The 17,584-nt window shown below is 44.2% G+C and overlaps 1 protein-coding gene across 1 annotated transcript in view; it reads left to right on the forward strand.

Moving 5' to 3' along the window:
* Positions 1 to 17,216, forward strand: part of LOC123253484 (glutamate receptor 3-like) — a 121,043-nt gene extending 103,827 nt beyond the window's left edge. Inside the window, exons 5-10 of the mRNA XM_044682670.1 lie at positions 1,428 to 1,595; positions 9,449 to 9,553; positions 10,706 to 10,813; positions 13,006 to 13,212; positions 15,861 to 15,921; positions 17,008 to 17,216. Coding sequence (XP_044538605.1) covers positions 1,428 to 1,595; positions 9,449 to 9,553; positions 10,706 to 10,813; positions 13,006 to 13,212; positions 15,861 to 15,921; positions 17,008 to 17,216 — 858 coding nt within the window. The remainder of the gene's footprint in view (positions 1 to 1,427; positions 1,596 to 9,448; positions 9,554 to 10,705; positions 10,814 to 13,005; positions 13,213 to 15,860; positions 15,922 to 17,007) is intronic.
* Positions 17,217 to 17,584: the final 368 nt, after the last annotated feature.

A 17,584-nucleotide genomic window follows, 5' to 3' on the forward strand; every position in this document is an offset into this window, starting at 1 on the left:
GCCTTTGCCCCAAGTCACAAACCTAGTCAATGGACAACCAGCCACTCGGCCCCGGGTCCCTGCCTTGAGCTTCAGAGCTCTTGCCTTGCCCAGCAGCCCAGCAGCATTTGCTGAGCTCATTTAGACATGAAATACTTTGAGGCTCAAACCATATTGACAGAACTCATCAATGACATCCCACAGGAACAGATGGAATAGCCTTCAGTGAAAGGAAGGATGAAGGAATTAGGGGGCAGGCAAGAAGAAATTAAATCCCGTTTCATGGAATAACAACTACTTTTGTTCATTCAGTAACTTCAGAATGTCTGTGCCTTCCTCAGTGTGGGTATTTTTCCATTAATATAGATTGTGACCTCACTCCATCATAGCTAATGTTTTCATGGGATGCTACAGCCAAAAAAACTCATCTCTTGAGATCAGCCTTCTGAGCTGATCTCCTCTCTCTCTCTCTCTCTCTCTCTCTCTCTCTCTCTCTCTCTCTCACTCACTCACACACACACACACACACACACACACACACACACACACACACAGAGCCCATCACTGGGCCCATATGTCAAACCATTTCAACCTATAGTTATAGACCCCCTTGGCATTGCCTTTGAGGGTCTGGGGTTCCTTCCTCATCCTGGAGAGGTATCATAAGAGGACATAGGAAACAGCTGGGTGGCTCAGTGGAATGAGAACCAGACCTAGAGACGGGAGGTCCTGGGTTCAAATTTGGCCTCAGACACTTCCCAGCTGTGTGACCCTGGGCAAGTCACTTGACCCCCATTGCCTAGCCCTTACCACTCTCCTGCCTTGGATCCAATACATAGTATTGACTCCAAGACAGAAGGTGAGGGTTTTAAAAAAAGAACAAGAACAAGAAGAGGAGGACATGAGGGGAAGCTGGGTTTGGGAAACACTCGCATAGTTACCTATTCAATATTTTACAGAGCCCCATGTTACCTTCTTATGGGAAGACTAGAGCACCTGCCCACCCAGCCAGTTACTGAACTTAGCACCATACATTGGATGGCAGCCTGTGCTAGTGAGGAGCTTTGCATGTTTGCATGAGTGAGATAGAATTCAAGGATGGATCACATGCAGAACCATCTCAAGGCAGGAAGATAGATGGATCTTTTTTTTATTTCAGTGGTCAATAAGGGTGACTTTTTAAAGAGAAAAGGCGGGGCAAAGGGAGATTAATGGATTGGATGAACTATGGGATGGTATGTGGAAAGATCACTGGATTTGAGTCCCAAGACCTGGGTTCTTAATCCTGGGCTTACTACAGCCCAGCTTCTAGGCCTTGTCTGGGCTCAGGTTCCCTTCCTATAAACTAAGAAGATGATTTCTAAGCACCTTTCTACCTGTAATGTCTGTGATTCTGCAACCTTAAGCTTCTAGAAGACAGTGTTTCACAGTGTTGTGCTTTCTTTCAGTACACATCCGCCTTGACGCATGATGCTATTCTGGTCATAGCAGAAGCTTTCCGCTACCTGCGCAGGCAGCGAGTGGATGTCTCCAGGAGAGGCAGTGCTGGAGACTGCTTGGCCAACCCTGCAGTGCCCTGGAGCCAAGGAATCGATATCGAGAGAGCTCTAAAAATGGTAATGGCCAAGATGGGGATGGGGAGTGGGCTAGAAGGTGGGATGGAGGGGTAGGATGCACTGTGAGATGGAAGGCAGAATGGACAAAGCAATCAGACTTGCTCAGTGACGAGATACAAAAGCAGAGAAGTTATAAGGTAGATATGGGAGGAATGATTAGAGGCATGGAGAGGGTTCACAAAATTCTGGAAATCTTGCATGAGAGGTGGGGGTTAATAAATTTAGGACAGAGATGAAGGAATTCCACAAATATTTATTGAGTATCTACTTTGCACAGAGCACTGTCTTTAGTTCTGTGCGCGACAAAGAAGGTCTGCCCTCATGAAGCTTACATTCTAGTAAGAGTAATAAGACAGCAAAATAGGCCACTATAAAACATAATATATAAGTTCATTGGAGAGATACAAACATAGTGCCACGTGAGATTCCCCAGCAAGTAAGGAATCATTACCCACCTGGGGAATCAGGGAAAGTTCCCTGAAAGAGATGGTCTTTAAGTATGCCTTTAAAGGCTGGCTAATGGGGGCAGCTGGGCAGCTCAGTGGACTGAGATTCAGGTCCAGAGATGGGAGGTCCTGGGTTCAAATCTGGCCTCAGACACTTCCTAGCTGTGTGACCCTGGGCAAGTCACTTAACCCCCATTCCCTAGCCCTTACCACTCTTCTAAGCCTTAGAACCAATACCCAGTATTGATTCTAAGAAGGAAAGTAAGAAATTTTTTAAGCTGGCTAGCAATAAATGAAGAGAGGAAGAAAGAACAGTCCAGCCATAAGGAAGAGCACAAGCAAAGGCAGGAAAGAAAGTGGAATAATTTTGGCTGGACTCCTACCAGACTGAGACTTCACAAGCTGAGATCTGACTTCCCATAGTAGGTAGTATGGAATGTAGGGGGGAATTATTCAATGGAAAGAGCACAAGATTTAGAGTTTAGAGACTTTATTATAGGCCTGGCTCTAGTTGTATGGCCTTGAGCAAGTCTCTTCACTTCCCCAGGTCTTATTTTCTCCATCTGTAACAGAGGGAGCTGGACAACATGGTATCAAAGGCCCCTTCCACCTCTCATTGTGAGCTAAATAAACAGCTCCCTAGGTGGTTTTCAGTCAACCCAAGCTAAGTTTGAATAGCTACTAAGGGCACCTAAGCCTTTCAATATTCCTTCCCCTCCTCCAATGAAGGAAGTACAGGAATGGGATCAATTTCTTGATCATGACTTTCAGGTAGTCCAATAATTCTCAAATTGTCTCTCCTAGATCTATTTTCTATATCAGTTGTTTTTTCAATAAGATATTTCATTTTTTCCTGTTTTTTCATTCCTTTGATTCCGCTTTATTGTTTCTTCATTTCTCATGAAACCATTAGTCTAGATGGTCAGTTCTGATTGTTAAGATCTGATTTTCCTCTTTCAGTTTTTGGTGCTCCTTTTTCAATTGGCCCATTTCTTCTTGCATCACTTTCCTTTCTTCTTACATTACTTTCCTTTCTTCTTGCATCACTTTCATTTCTCTTCCCCACTTTTCCTCTGCCTCTTTTAATTGGCTTTTGAAGTCTTTTTTGAGCTCTTTGAGAATTTGTGTCCAATCCATATTTTTCTTTTGGACTTTGTATGTGTTTTCTTTGTTTTCACTGTCCCCTTCTATGTCTGTACCTTGCTCTTTGTATCCATAAAAATTCTTTAGAGTTAGGTGCTTTTTTGTTGTTTGCTCATTTTTCCTATCTAATTATTGGTAGGCTCTGTTTTCTGGGAAGTTGGGGCACTCTCTTAAACTTCAGTAGGAATGGGATTAATTTCCAGGCCTCACCAGGAGGCTCCTCCTTCTTCCTCAAAAGCCCATATGGGCAGAAACCCAGGGAATCTATGAGTGAATGCATGGAAAAAGTTTACTTCTATTCTGTGAGATCACCTCTTACCTCCACTCCCTCATTATGACCTCCAACAGAGGCTATTATTGATTCAGGGCAATGTTCCCAGTTGGCTCCAGCTTCCCAAGTAAAAGCTCTTCCCTTATGTCCATGAGCTCTTCCATACTTCCCGCCCTCCCTCCCTGAAAGAAGCCCTAGCCTTTCTTTTCATGCCATCCCTAAATTGTCCTGATTCTTCATTGTCCAAAAGGGCATGGGCAAAGGTAGGCCAATGCTAGAAAATTCTGAGCCAGAGCTGGCAATAGAGTGATAGCAAAGATCCCCTCCTCTCCCCAACTGTGTTCTTCATTTCGCGTCTGCTGCTTCCTGTTTGCCAAGTTGGAAGCATTTAATCCAAAGGGGTTAACAGCCCCTGGGTCTTTCCAAGAGAGGGAAATGGTTTGTCCTCCTCTCTCCTCATGCCAATTCTCATGTCATGATGTTAGTTCCTCACCAAATGTCCTCAGTGATGATTTAGGGACATGGCACCACATGATTTTGAAGAGCAATTAATTAAATTCAACCTTCCCAGCAGTTATAGGATTCGTGTTGTCAGGCAAAACAGAACAGCATGTGAAATCCAAAATGCCCTCAAAGTGAATCAGAAGATCAGAGGAGATGGAGCTAAAGAGGCCCAAGAGACCATTTAGTCCAAACCCCTCACTGTACAGAAGCCCAGCAATGAGAAGGGATTGGCCCAAGGACACAGAGGGACCAAAGCAGAGATTCTAGCTTGTGTCCTTTTGAATTTAAAGCCCATATTCTGACCAGAGCATCAGAAGAAGTTTCCATCAATACAGACCCAAGGGACAGGTATGAAAATCTCTACCATCCCATTCTTCCAACTAGAAAAATGGAGAATGACCAGGATTTAGAAGATCATCACTCTCAAGAACAATGCAGATCACTTTTGCTATTGCATAGCAAAGCCTTTCCATTTCAGGAACTCATGGATACCTCAAGCTGTAAGCTCATGGAGCCCATGAGCTCCATGCAGCCTTCTAACACCCTCGATCAACCACGCATGTTCCCTTTGATTTTTATCTAGAATCAAAACTCTTCTTGCTGCCGTGAGAGGGTAACACAGACCAATTTCCCCCAGGAAATCACATTACCATGGATGGATAGTAAAGTATTGCTAATTCATTGACTACAGGAAGAAAATGCACATTTAAGAACTATAGCCTTACATATAAGTAGATTAAATTTTCTAAAAAAAAAGAAATAGGAGAGTAGATAAGAAAAAAACAACAATTTGCTTCACACAAGAACTACATTGAAGACATAAAAAGAGTGAAAATGAGGGGATGGAAAAAATCTATTATGTTTCATATGACTAAAAATAGTAGGAGTTGCAATAATGATCTCAGATAAGGCAACAGTAAAAATTGATAAAGTTGAGAAAGACGAGCAAGAAGACTACATTATGTTTAAAGGTACCCCAGACAATGAAAAATAACAACACAAAAGGTGTATATACCAAATGGACCAGCAGCTAAGTTCTTAAAAGCCAATGTAGGAAATTGCAAAAAAAAAAAAAAAGCACTGATAATAACACAGTGATAGTGAAAGAATTTAATATTCTTGTCTCGGAGCTGAATTAACCAAAGGAAGATAAACAAGAAGAAAAATATAGAATTGAATGAATTTGGGGGTAAGCTAGATTTGATTGACTTATGCCTGCATCTGAACAAAAATTAAAATATATATATATATATACATATATATATTTCCCAGCATCCTGTGGTATCTTGATAAAAACTGACCATAAAGGAATCATAGACAAATGTAAAAGGCAGATGTGCTAAGTGTCCTTTACCAATAATGCAACAAAAATGAATGAGTCTAAGAGCAAATCATAGAACTAATAAACAATTATTTTAAATATAATGATAATGAAACATCAGACCAAAAGTTACAGGATGCAGTTAAAACAGTCATTGGAGGAAAATGTATATCTCTGAAAACATAATGACAAAATGGAAAAAGAAAAAAATCAATAAACTGAGACTGTGATTTTAAAGACTAAAAAAAAAACATACAAAATAGTGATCCTAAATCAAGTACAAAGGAATAAATCTTTAAAATTAGAAAAACTGGAAAACCCCAAAATAACAAAAAAAGTTATACAACTAAGTAATTGACTATGGGGAGATCAGATTAAATGAGTAAAAATGACTTTAAAAATAATAGACTTTTAAAATTGTGTTCCATTACTTTCATTATGTGGAAACTCAAATCAGTCTTTTAAAAAAAGACTACCTTAGTAGAGACCCCTACAAGATCTACTTTAATAAACAGATGAAAATGGTTTGTAATTATTATATCATTTTGTAGTACAGTGGATAGAGTGCTGGGCCTAGAGTCAGGAAGACCTGAGTTCAAATCTAACCTCAAAAGCCAGCTGTGTGACCCTGGGCAAATCACTTAGCCCTATTTGCCTCAATGAACTGGAGATGAAAATGACACCAGAGAAGAAGAAAATGACAAAGCACTCCAGGATTTTTGCCAAGAAAACCCCAAACAGGATCACAAAGTGTAGAACACAACTGAAAAATGACTGAACACGTGCAAGACACATGCACACACACTCACGCACTCCCTCTTCCCCCTACATTCCCCAAATGCCTCCCAATGGCATTTCACTGAGTCTGCTAGATCCATTCAATTGCTGTTGCTCATCCCACTTGCATCACCTAAGACACAGCCTTCCCACAGAAGGCTTGAGACCTTCCCTACCACCAGAACCTCCAACAAACGGCCTTATTCACCATCTGTTAAAGTGACTCTGCGTTACCTACTCCTTTCCTGTCAAAGTCAGACCAGAAAAGCCAATGGCCACAGCATGACGGAGCTGGAGGTGTTTAGCCTGGAGACAGAAGGCCTAAGCCTCTAAAGGGGATGTGAGAGCTGTCTCCAAGTATATGAAGGGTTGTCATGTGGAGGAGTGATTCAACTTGCTCTGCATGACCCCAGAAGGAAGAAACATGGGTGATGTGTGGGAGTTGCATTTTTGAGGCAAGTTTAAGCTTGCTAGCAAGAGATCTTCCTCCCGACGAGAGGTGCCCCAAAGTGGAAGGGGCCGCCTGAGGAAGGGGCCGTCCATTGGTATCCTTCTCACTTAAAGTCTTCAGGCAAAGTCCAGGTGACTACTTTTCCAGGATGTGGTAGAGGGAATTACTTTCCACATACAGCTCGAATGAGATGGCTACTCAAACTCAGAAATCCTGGGAGTTTGTTGCTCCTCTGATAAGGGGTATCAAGGTCCCTGGAAATAGTCATTCCATGCCATGCCGTCGGAATTCATCCACTGGCGAACAAACCCTTCTTCCCCTTACCAAAATGTTCCCTAATGTGTGACATCCATCTTGTCGTCTGCAGTGGAAGTCCATTACTTCTACTGACTTGCCTGACAGCTTGTCACTTTTGATAAGTGATAAAAAAATGTCATCCTTCCATACTAGGGAAACGAGACAGACTCTTTTTTTCTTTGAAACCAAGTATTCGGCTCCTACACACCAAATGAGTAATGTGAGTGGGTAATGATAATGGCTTAGCTTTACGGAGCACCTTTAATCCAAAACACACCAGTGCACCTTGAGAAATGGGGAAAGAAATTGCTCTACCTGTCTCAATCAGAATCACTTAGAGCACAGAGTGGCAAGTTAACACCCTCCCCTCTTTCAATGGGTTGGGAAACTGAGACCCAGATCAGGGAAGGGATTTGCTTGTGATCACATAGTTAGTGGCTGATCTAGGACTAGAGAAGAGCCTAGGTCTTCTAGATACAAGATTACTCATCTTTCCACTTCATCCTACTCCTAGCTAGCTCAAAACACTAGGAAGAACCATTTGGAACGACTGGGAAGTATCCCTAAAGAGAAAATGGGTAGTTAATTCAACAGAAAGATGAATTCCTACTAAATTAAACATGTTACACCTCCAAGGGAGCAGAATTCTGAAGAATTATCTTCTCTCAGAGTGTGAAGGAAGCTCAGAATCCCCCCTAGTCTAACCCAGACCTGAGCAGGAATCCACTCTGCAAATCATTCTCCAACTTAAAGACCTCAGTAGCTCCCAAGGCAGTCCATTCCATTTTTGGACAACTCTAATTTTTGGAATGTTTCCCTTCTCATCACACTTAAATCTGCCTCTCAAAAACTTTTACCCACTGCTCCTGATTTTATCCTCTGGGGCCAAGAGGAATAACTAGAATCCTTCTGCCCCGTCACAGTCTTCCAAATGCCATATTGTTCCCCATCTTCTCTTTCTAAGCTAAACATCCCCAGTTCCTTCACTGTTTCTCAAGTGACAATATCTAGTCCTCTCACTCTCCTGGTCATCCTCCTCTGGAGGTATTCCTTTTTTTCCATTTCCTCCCTGAGATGCAGTCTGACCAGGACAGAAGATACTGAGACCTTCCTCATTCGGAACATTCTACCTTTCTTTTTTTTCAAACCTTTACCTTCTGTCTTGGAATCAAGGCAGAAGAGTGGTAAGGGCTAGGCAATGGCGGTTAAGTGACTTGCCCAGGGTCACACAGCCAGGAAGTATCTGAGGCCAGAGTGGAACCCAGGACCTCCCATCTCTGGGCCTGGCTCTCAATCCAGTGAGCCACCCAGCTGCCCCCTCTGCCTTTTTTAATGGAGTTGGCGATCACTTTAATGTTTTGGTCTGCCCTTTCACACCAACATCTCACACTGAGCTTGTGGTCCACTGAAACCTACAGTTTTTGTTCATTTTAATTGTTATCTAGCTATATCTCCCCCAAACCTTGTATGGCAGAAGTTTTTTAGCCCACATGTACGACTTTCTATCTACCTTATTTCTAGACTCTTAGCCCAATTGAACTTACCTTTCTAAGACTCTTAAGATCTTTGAGGGGGGAGAAGAATAGGGGCCAGATCCTAATTCAGTTGTCCAACTTGTCAGTTATCCCTCCCAGCACCACATCATCCACAAATCTAATAAACATCCCGTTTATAGCATCATTTTTCTATTAAAAATATCAAACAGGATGAGACATACCTGAGTCTTTTAGTGGCTGCCATTTGATATCCCATCATTCTACTAGCTCTAAGCCTATGCAATATATAGCCCACAATTCTCTGCCTTTTCTTTGGAATAGCATGAGAGAAGTGATCCAATATTGAGCTAAATCCAAGTTAAGCTACATTTCATGTATTTCCTGGATTACAAATTTAGTAACATAGTCAGAAAAGGAAATCTAGTTAGTCCAGCATTCCCTGACAACAATGAAGCCATGTTTGCTGGCTCTGTCTGATCATTGCTTCCCTTTTTAGAGACGTGCTAACCATCCCTTTAATAATACACTCAAATTTGAAGTCATGCTCCCTGGCCTATAGCTTACAGACTCCACTATCTTCCCTTTTTCTGAAAGTCAGGAAATTTGCCCTTCTCCAATTCTCAGCAACTCTTCTAGTTGATATGGATTTCCAAAGGTCGCCAACAATCACAACTGCATGTTCTTTCAGTGTCCTGGAATGTAGTTTGTGAGGATCTGGTAGTTCACTGTGGGCAACTAGTGACTCTTCTCTCCTCACTCATATTGGGCCTTAGCCTAGTTGAATTACAGTTCTCAGAAGGCTATTACACAGAGATTCATGGTATGAATTTCCAGCATGGGGCTAGAGAAAATCATGGTCTAATTATATGATGTAGGTGGCCACCTACTCTGGCCACCTATGAGATCATTGAAATCATCATTTCTCAATGGAAAGATATATAACACCTAGCAAATCCCAAGAAGCAGCTGGTGATTCCAGCTGGGTAAACTATATGTAATTATTCAAAATGGAGGTTCTCCAAATAAACCAGAATTAATCAAACCCTTGGGGATCTAGTCATACCACTATATAAAAAAGCAAATAATGCCACACTATTTAACTGTTCTCTCTCTTTCTCCCTTCCCCTCTCCCCACCCCTCCACTCAGGTCCAAGTGCAAGGAATGACTGGAAATATCCAATTTGATACTTACGGACGCCGTACAAATTACACGATTGACGTGTACGAAATGAAAGTTACTGGCTCTCGGAAAGTAAGTAGACAAACAAGGTAGTCACCAAAGAATGTGGACCATATGTTGACTCGGGTTCACCAATCACAGTAGAACACCATGGGGAGGAACGATTTCTCTTATCAATGTAGAATTTCGATATATTTTGAGAGGGAACTATTTTCACCTCAAGGTCATCTCTATCCAAGCACAGCAGAGCAATAGGTTTAAGAGGGCAAGAACCGCTAAGAGCCAAATGAAAGACAGCCATTTTGTCAACATTGCAAGATATGCATCTGGCTCTTTTGATCTGTATCAAATCCCCAGTAGGAACTGGGACCCCCAAGAACCTCAGAACCAAGGGAAGTACCTCTTCCATTGAGGCTTAGAGAATGGCAGAGCTCGGTGGGCCAATTGTACATGGAATATGGAATGACACAGAATGCCTGAGCTGGGCAAGGCCTACAAAACTCCTTCCACTAGATACCTCTTTGACAGGTGATTTGCCTCAGCTATGGCCCCTTAACTCTCACCACATTTCTTAACTGAGCAGGGGGCAAGCATTAAGCATTCTCTTGCAAGCACATCAACAGGGCTATTAAGCAGTAAGTACCATGCCTTGCGTCATTTCTGCAGGAATCCCACTGCCTGCTTCCATGGGCCTCCTCACAGTTCCTCAATGACAGTGTTATAGGAAGAGTAGGAAAAAAGAGAAGCACTCTTCACACTTCAGTGGGATGAATTATTTCACAAGATATACGAGGTGTGAGAATCCCCAGAGTGAGGAGACACCACACCTTCCTCTGCACAAGGATGTGCATGCGAGTTTGGTGGGGAGGAGGGCAGAGACCAAACACATCCAGCCTGTTTGTAAAATTCAACTTTTTTTTAAAACCATTACCTTCCATCTTGGAGTCAATACTGTGTATTAGCTCCAAGGCAGAAGAGTGGTAAGGGTAGGCCATGGGGGTCAAGTGACTTGCCCAGGGTCACACAGCTGGGAAGTGTCTGAGGTCAGATTTGAACCCAAGATCTCCCATCTTTAAGCCTGGCTCTCAATCCACTGAGCTACCCAGCTGCCCCCTAAAATTCAACTTTTTAAAAGATGCAAATGGTTTTACTAAAGTTGTGGAATTCCATCCATCACTTATAATGAGACAAATAGCTAAGCAGGTATGTGTCTGCTCTTTGCAGGCTGGCTACTGGAATGAATATGAAAGGTTTGTTCCTTTCTTGGATCAGCAAGTCAGCAATGACAGTTCGTCCTCTGAGAACAGAACTATAGTGGTGACTACCATTCTGGTAAGTTGTTTGGGCGAAGGGTGTTTCCCTTTCTGGCGAAACCAAGTCATCGTTTGAAAACTTTTGGTAGAATGGCTCTAGGTCAAGGAGAAAGGGTTGCACTAAGACAACTCCATGAGGCCTCACTCCATCTAACAGCAATCCCACCATGCTCCAGGAGGGAGGAGAGCTCACCAATGTGGGGGGGGGGGGACTCCCTTTATAACAATATCTACTCTTCTTTCTGTTATCCATTTCTTCCCATCAATTTTCCACAGAGGGGTCTATTCCAGGTGCTGGGGGTCTACCTCTAGGTCTCTGGATACCGATGGAGTCTGCCCTGTCTCTCAATAAATGATGATGATGATCGTGGTGGTGATGAATGTTGACATTTCTGTGGTACCTTAAGCATTTGCAAAGTACTTATTAACAGTATCTCATTTGAATCTCACAACAACTCTGTGAGGGTAGGCATTATTGTGTCCATTTTATGGATAAAGAAATTGAAACTCAGAGAGATTAAAGGATTTACCCATAGTCACACAAGTAACCAGTATCAAAGATCAGAGAATAAAACTTGGGTCTTCCTGACTTTATTCACTCAACCATGTTGTCCGTGTTTCTTTGACATTAGCTTTTATGCAGACTGGCTCTGTGACCCTGGCTAAGTCCTTGAAGCCTATAGATTGTAGAGAGGCTGCATTGGTAGAGGGAGTTTCCTCACCTGGGAGTCCCCATCTCTAATATCCTTTACGTTGCTTTTCCGCTCACTGAGATGATGAGTCTGCATGGGATTTGGAGTTTGACTTCATTGATCTCATTCCGCCAGTGCAGATCAGCAAGTGTTCAGCAATGCCCAGAGCCCTCTGGAGTGCTGAGAAGGAAATGACTTGCCCAGAGTGACAGAGCCAGAATGGGTCAGGGGGCGGGGGACCTGGAACCCAGAGCTTCCTGGCTCTGAGAATCACTCTCTGCTTACTACGTCATACTGCCTCTCAGTGTGGTGAAAATGTCAAAATAACGAATAGGTAGTTCCATCTATCACATCTGCCCAGTCCTACCCATTCATTCACTGCCACCTACATGTGCCCTTTCCCTAAAGCTAGACTTAACATCTTTCCTTTCGGAGAAACAGCACAGTCTTGGGCGAAAGGCCCTGGATGTAAAACCAGTAAACCAGGGTCCTAAGCCTAGCTCTGCTACTTCCTAGGTTTGGCCACTTGGGGAAGTTACCTAACTCCTCCCCCATAGTTTTCCCCTCTGTTAAATGGGAAGAACAGCTCCTGCTTTGCCTCCCCCTGAAAGGATTCAAGCAAAATGAAAGCCTTAAATTTAAAAAACAAACAAACCACTTCCCACATGTCAAGTATAATTATTCATTCAAAGCCTGCTCTAAAAGGATTCCACAAGGGCTTTTCAGAAATCCATTTGGTCCATTTGTAGGGAGCAGAAGACAAATCGATTTCATAGAGCTCGAGGAAGATGACGGAGTCCAGACAAAACTTGTTCATTTAGATTCCACCAATGCCTAATTGGGAACTAGGGCAGAGAGGACTGGGGCTCTGTTGGAGTTTTCCTTTGGACTTTTAGGGAAGAAATCGGAGCCCAATAATAAACTGTTCGTTTACAAGCTAATCGGAGGTCCCCAAATCATCCTTATCTATTTCTTAAAGCTGGCCTAAGGACTTGTCGCTGAAGATGCTTTTTCTGACCAAGTCTCGTAACTGGGTGCATTCGGACTCATTAGAATTTTATTTTCTTTCCCCAAATCCTCTAATCCAGACTTTCTGCCAATTCCAGCTAACTTTCTCCCCAGATAGTGTGGATTAGTGAGTGCTGACTGACTTCCTTCTTCCACCTCAGAAAGTCCATTTTTTTCCTTGGCCCTACAAATCCCTGAGCCATCAAGGGCTATTAGCCTCTGCATGACTGAGGGCTATACATGTGGACAGTTGGTCTAGCTCCAGGATTCCACATGTAGAAACCTCCTCTACGGATTTTTAAGCTTTCCAAGCAGCTGCTGAGTGCTGAGAATAATGGTCCAGCCCAGCGAATTGTAGTTTAAGTGACTTTTGCCTATGAGTCAATGTAATGATCACACGAGTCAAACCTTCTCCGCTACAAACTAAGGAAACCCATGTTTCTGTTAGGTGTTTATCTCTCCTAGAATCATTTGCTTGAGTCAACTTTTAGTCTTCATTTTGATCCCAAAGGAATCTCCCTACGTAATGTACAAGAAGAACCATGAACAGCTAGAAGGCAACGAGCGCTATGAAGGCTATTGCGTTGACTTAGCCTATGAAATAGCCAAGCATGTGAGGATCAAATACAAGTTGTCCATTGTTGGAGATGGGAAATATGGTGCCAGGGATCCCGAAACAAAAATATGGAATGGCATGGTCGGAGAACTTGTCTATGGGGTAAGCTTCCATTCAACTTTCTTCCCCAGTGCTTTCCGTTTCCGTCAATCAAATCTTTTTTTTAATTATTTTTTAATTTTGAATATTTTCTCCTAGTTACATATTTCATATTCTTTCCCTCTCCCCCAACCCCCGTAGCCAATGCAATAATTCCGCTGGGTTTTATACATATCGTTGATCAAGATCTAATTCCATATTATTGATAGTTGGACTAGAGTTATCATTTAGTGTCTGCATCCCCAATAATATCCCCAACAGCCCATGTGTTCGAGCAGTTGTTTTTCTTCTGTGTTTCTCCTCCCACAGTTCTTCCTCTGAATGTGGCAGGTTTTCTTTCTCATAAGTCCCTCAGCCTTGCTCTGGATCCTTGCATTGCTGCTAGTATAAAAGTCCATTATGTTGGATTGTACCGCAGTGTATCAGTCTCCGTGTACAATGTTCTCCTGGATCTACTCCTTTCACTCTGCATCAATTCCTGGAGGTCTTTCCAGTTCACATGGAATTCCTCCAGTTCATTATTCCTTTGAGCACAATAGTATTCCATCACCAGCAGATACCACAATTTGTTCAGCCATTCCCCAATCGAAGGACATTGTATTTTCCAATTTTTTGCCACCACAAAGAGTGTGTCAATCAAATCAAATTCAATTGGATAAGAATTTGGCAACACCCTTTATGTGCTTTGATAAAGCTACTAGGGCTAGGAATACAAAGGAAACAGTTCCTGCCCTCAAGGAGCTTCCTTTCTCTTTAAGGGGGAGAGGAAAGGAAACAAGTGTACAGAGATGAGCAATTGCAGGACACATCCATGGCAATGAAAAAGCAAGTGGAGGAGTGGAACCAACCACTATGAGGGCTAAGAAATAGGCATCTTAGAGGGTGTACTTGAACTAATCCTTAAAGGAATCTAAGAATTCTAAGGCATGGAGGGGGGAAGGAAACCACCCCAAGCAGGGGGTATATAACGTGTGCAAAGGTACGAAGGCTAGAAATGGAATGCCACCCATGGGGAACAAAAATGCCAGTTTAACTTGAAAATTGCATGCATCATTGGGAGGACCTGAGTTGAAGTCCTGCTTACATCACTGTCTATGTGACCTTAGGCAAGATAAAAACTTCTCTGGGCCTCAGTGGTCTCATCTGTAAAGGAGCAGGTTGGACTGGATGACTTTTAAGGTCCTTTCTAGCTCTACATTTATAGTGTTTATGTTCCTATGAGTTTGCCATTGAATCAATCAAAAAACAATCAAAGCAAAAAACAAGACTTTGCTAGGTCCTGGGGATCCAAAGACAAAAATGGAAAGCAAAGAGCCTTGAGAGGCTTCCATTCAGTGGAGGAGGGTAGAGAACAAATCCAAGAATCATAGTTGTAGTCTGAGTAGGAGACAGGAGAGGGAGCTTTGGTCTGGGCAATCACCAGGAGGATGAGTGGAACCATTGGTACAAGACTAGTCCTCTCCAGTAGCAATGGTAATATTAACTTGATGAGCACTCCCTGAGCAAGAGGTGGGAAATGGGCAGGGTCCCTTGTGGGCAGATGGCAGGATGCCCTGGCTGGCTAGGCTCTGGCATCCCAGTGGATGCCACATTTGTTTGGTGGGGGGATGTTTCGTCCATGCTCCCTCCTCCAAAGCCTGCCCATAGTAAGTCTTTCCAGCTCTTTTGGAGCATCCATCTGGCCCTTTAGGGGCTCTGTAGAGAGGCTTCATGATGCATTCACTGGATCTCTCTGGCCAGGAAGGAAGCTCAGCTGCAGGCCAGGGCTTATTTCATGTGCTCTCTGAGGTGATAATAATTTTCAAGGGTCTCCTGGGCCCTGAAGGGTTGAGTGATTTGCCCAGGATCACATAGCCAGGATATGGCAGACAGGATGAACCCAGGTCTGTGAATCCCCCAGAGAAGGGCCAGACTAAGGCAGACCAATTTGCTAATGGACTAGCAGAGCCTAAGAGATTGAAGCCTTTGACCATAAAACTCTCGGCTCCTCTAGTATAAGAGGATCTATATTTAATATAGAGCTGGAGGGACCCTGAGCATTCTGGCTGCTCCAGGCCACCATTTTCACAGAGGAAACATGCTCAATAAGTTTGAATGACTTGGCCAAGGGCACACAGTAAGTAGCAGAGCCAGGACTGGAACCCAGCTTTCAGGATGCCAGGGCTCAGTGACTCTCCACACATCCTCAAAGGTCAAGTGTTTCCTGCTCTCCTAGCTGTTCCTTCGGGATCATCTCTGTGCCAAAGGTGGCACGATGGCGATAGAATGGAGGGAAGGAGAGAGAGCCAGGGGAGAGGGTGAGTGATGTGCATATTCACTCTTTGGGCCTCTGAATGCTACTAGTATGCAAGTCACTTGAGAACAAGACAGGTAGGGGCAGAGTTGCCAGAAGAAAGAGGGGAAAAGAGAACATGTGTGGGAGAGAAGTAGTCACCTTGCTGGCATGACATGCCATGGCCCCGTTGGATCTGGGGAGGCCTCTGTGTCGTGTCCTGTCCCCTCCCACCCCCACAGAGAAAGGAAGAGTTCCTCAGTTGTAGTCTGAGTAGGAGACGAGGTAGGCACTGTGGATAAGCCCTTGGAGATGTTGAGACAGCCTGAGGCAGAGGCCCCAGAGGATCAGGATTCCTGGCTCTGTCCTATGTGTTTAGGACTACGGCAATGGTAACGCTGCACTGGGGACTGGACCTCCAAATCGAAACCATCACCCGAGTCAGTGCCTACTCCTCAGGGAGTCTTGATTTCCCCATCCAGAAACGAGGTAGAGAGGGGACTGGCTCTGGGTTGCAATACTACTACCTCTTACACATTTACCACCTGAGAACTTCAAGTCACTTAAACTCCCTGGGGCCCTGTTTTTCTCATCTGTAAAATGAGGAGCTGGGACTAGATAGCCTCTGAGGTCCCTTCCTATCTAAATTCATGATCTCCTGACTCAGTGTACGACTTTGGACAAGTCCTTTCCCTGGGTCTCAAGTTCCTCCTCTGTAAAATGGGGGTTGGACTGAATGGCCTCTAAGGGCCCTTCCAACTGAATGAGTCTATGTTGGGCCTCTCATTCCACCCCTGGGCCTCAGCTTCCCCCTTTGTAAAGTGAGCGAGTTAGACTAGAGGGCCTCAGAGGTCCCCTTCCAGCTCTAGGTCTTTGAGGCCATCTAGAAGGCTCTGTCCAGATCTAAATCCTACAGACCTCTAAGCACAGCCAGGATGCACCCTGGGGAAGAGATTCTGCAAGGAGGCAGGGCCAAATCTAACAGCAAAGACCTGGATGTAGGCAGGAGTCAGTTCCAGGGAACTGAACCAGCTTCGGGGTCAGGAAGCCAGGTAGAGCTCAGCCAGGTCGTGCAGCGGCCAACCTCAGGAATACCATTTGAGGTTGGCCAAGAGCCTGCCTTGCCTTCACTGACTGCAGCATCGGGCCTTCCAGGGAAGGGGAGGGGAGGGGAGGTGCCCGGCCATGGCCACCCTTCTTTCGAGCCTCCGGTGATTGCTTAATCCCCTGGATTTGGGCAGGGCTCCAGCTCTGCCAGCTCTCTCCTGAACCTTTAGCGTATAATGGAGAATCCCAAGGCCACCAGTGGCAGAGGACAGACTGGAAGAAAGCTTTTAAAGAGGGCTCCTGGTCGGTGCTAGTGAAGTGGTGAGGAGTGATTCCAAGGGATTGAATTTGCCTTCCAAAATGGTTTCTTCTTTTCCAAAGAAATTATAGTCAAGGTTGATATTTGGGGCACTCAGGAGCTATTTTTAAAAAACAAACGTCAACACCACCCAATGGGCCCCATTATGTAAACTCTTCAGAACGTTATGGCCTTAGAAACGGCCACCTGCTTTCAGCAGCTTGTGTTGGGAATTGGATCTTAGGCATCTGCCACTACCACTACATAGGCCTGGCCCAGCCTGTCTGGACCACCAGGTTCCCTGGCGTGCCGTACTCTGCATGTTCCCAGGAGAACAACTGGGTTCAAAGACTCTTCGTGCTGCTGGCAGGAACCTCAAAGGTCATGTAGTCCAGCCCCAGATCTGTCAAATGGGGACACTGAGGCACAGGGAAGAGAAACGACTTACCTATGCTTACATAAGTGAGTCAGGGGCAGAGTGGGGACTGGAACTCATGTTCTAGGGTTCTTCATGCCGTACCATGCTAGATCAGCTTACCCAGCAGGGAAAGAAAGGGGAGGACTGGTGCTGTGGCTTCTGCCCTCCTCCCTTTTCAGGCCAAATCCCAGAGATGCCCACAGTGGCTTTGTAAAGTAGAATAGAGGCCCATTTTCTTTTTTCTCTTTCTTCCCAGCACTAAGAACCACACCTTGCATGTACATCGCAGGTACTGCATAATTGATAGTCGAGTAAAAACACCAACTCCTATCGCAACATG

Source organism: Gracilinanus agilis, chromosome X, assembly GCF_016433145.1.
Source record: "Gracilinanus agilis isolate LMUSP501 chromosome X, AgileGrace, whole genome shotgun sequence".
NCBI classification, from domain to species: Eukaryota; Metazoa; Chordata; class Mammalia; order Didelphimorphia; family Didelphidae; genus Gracilinanus; species Gracilinanus agilis.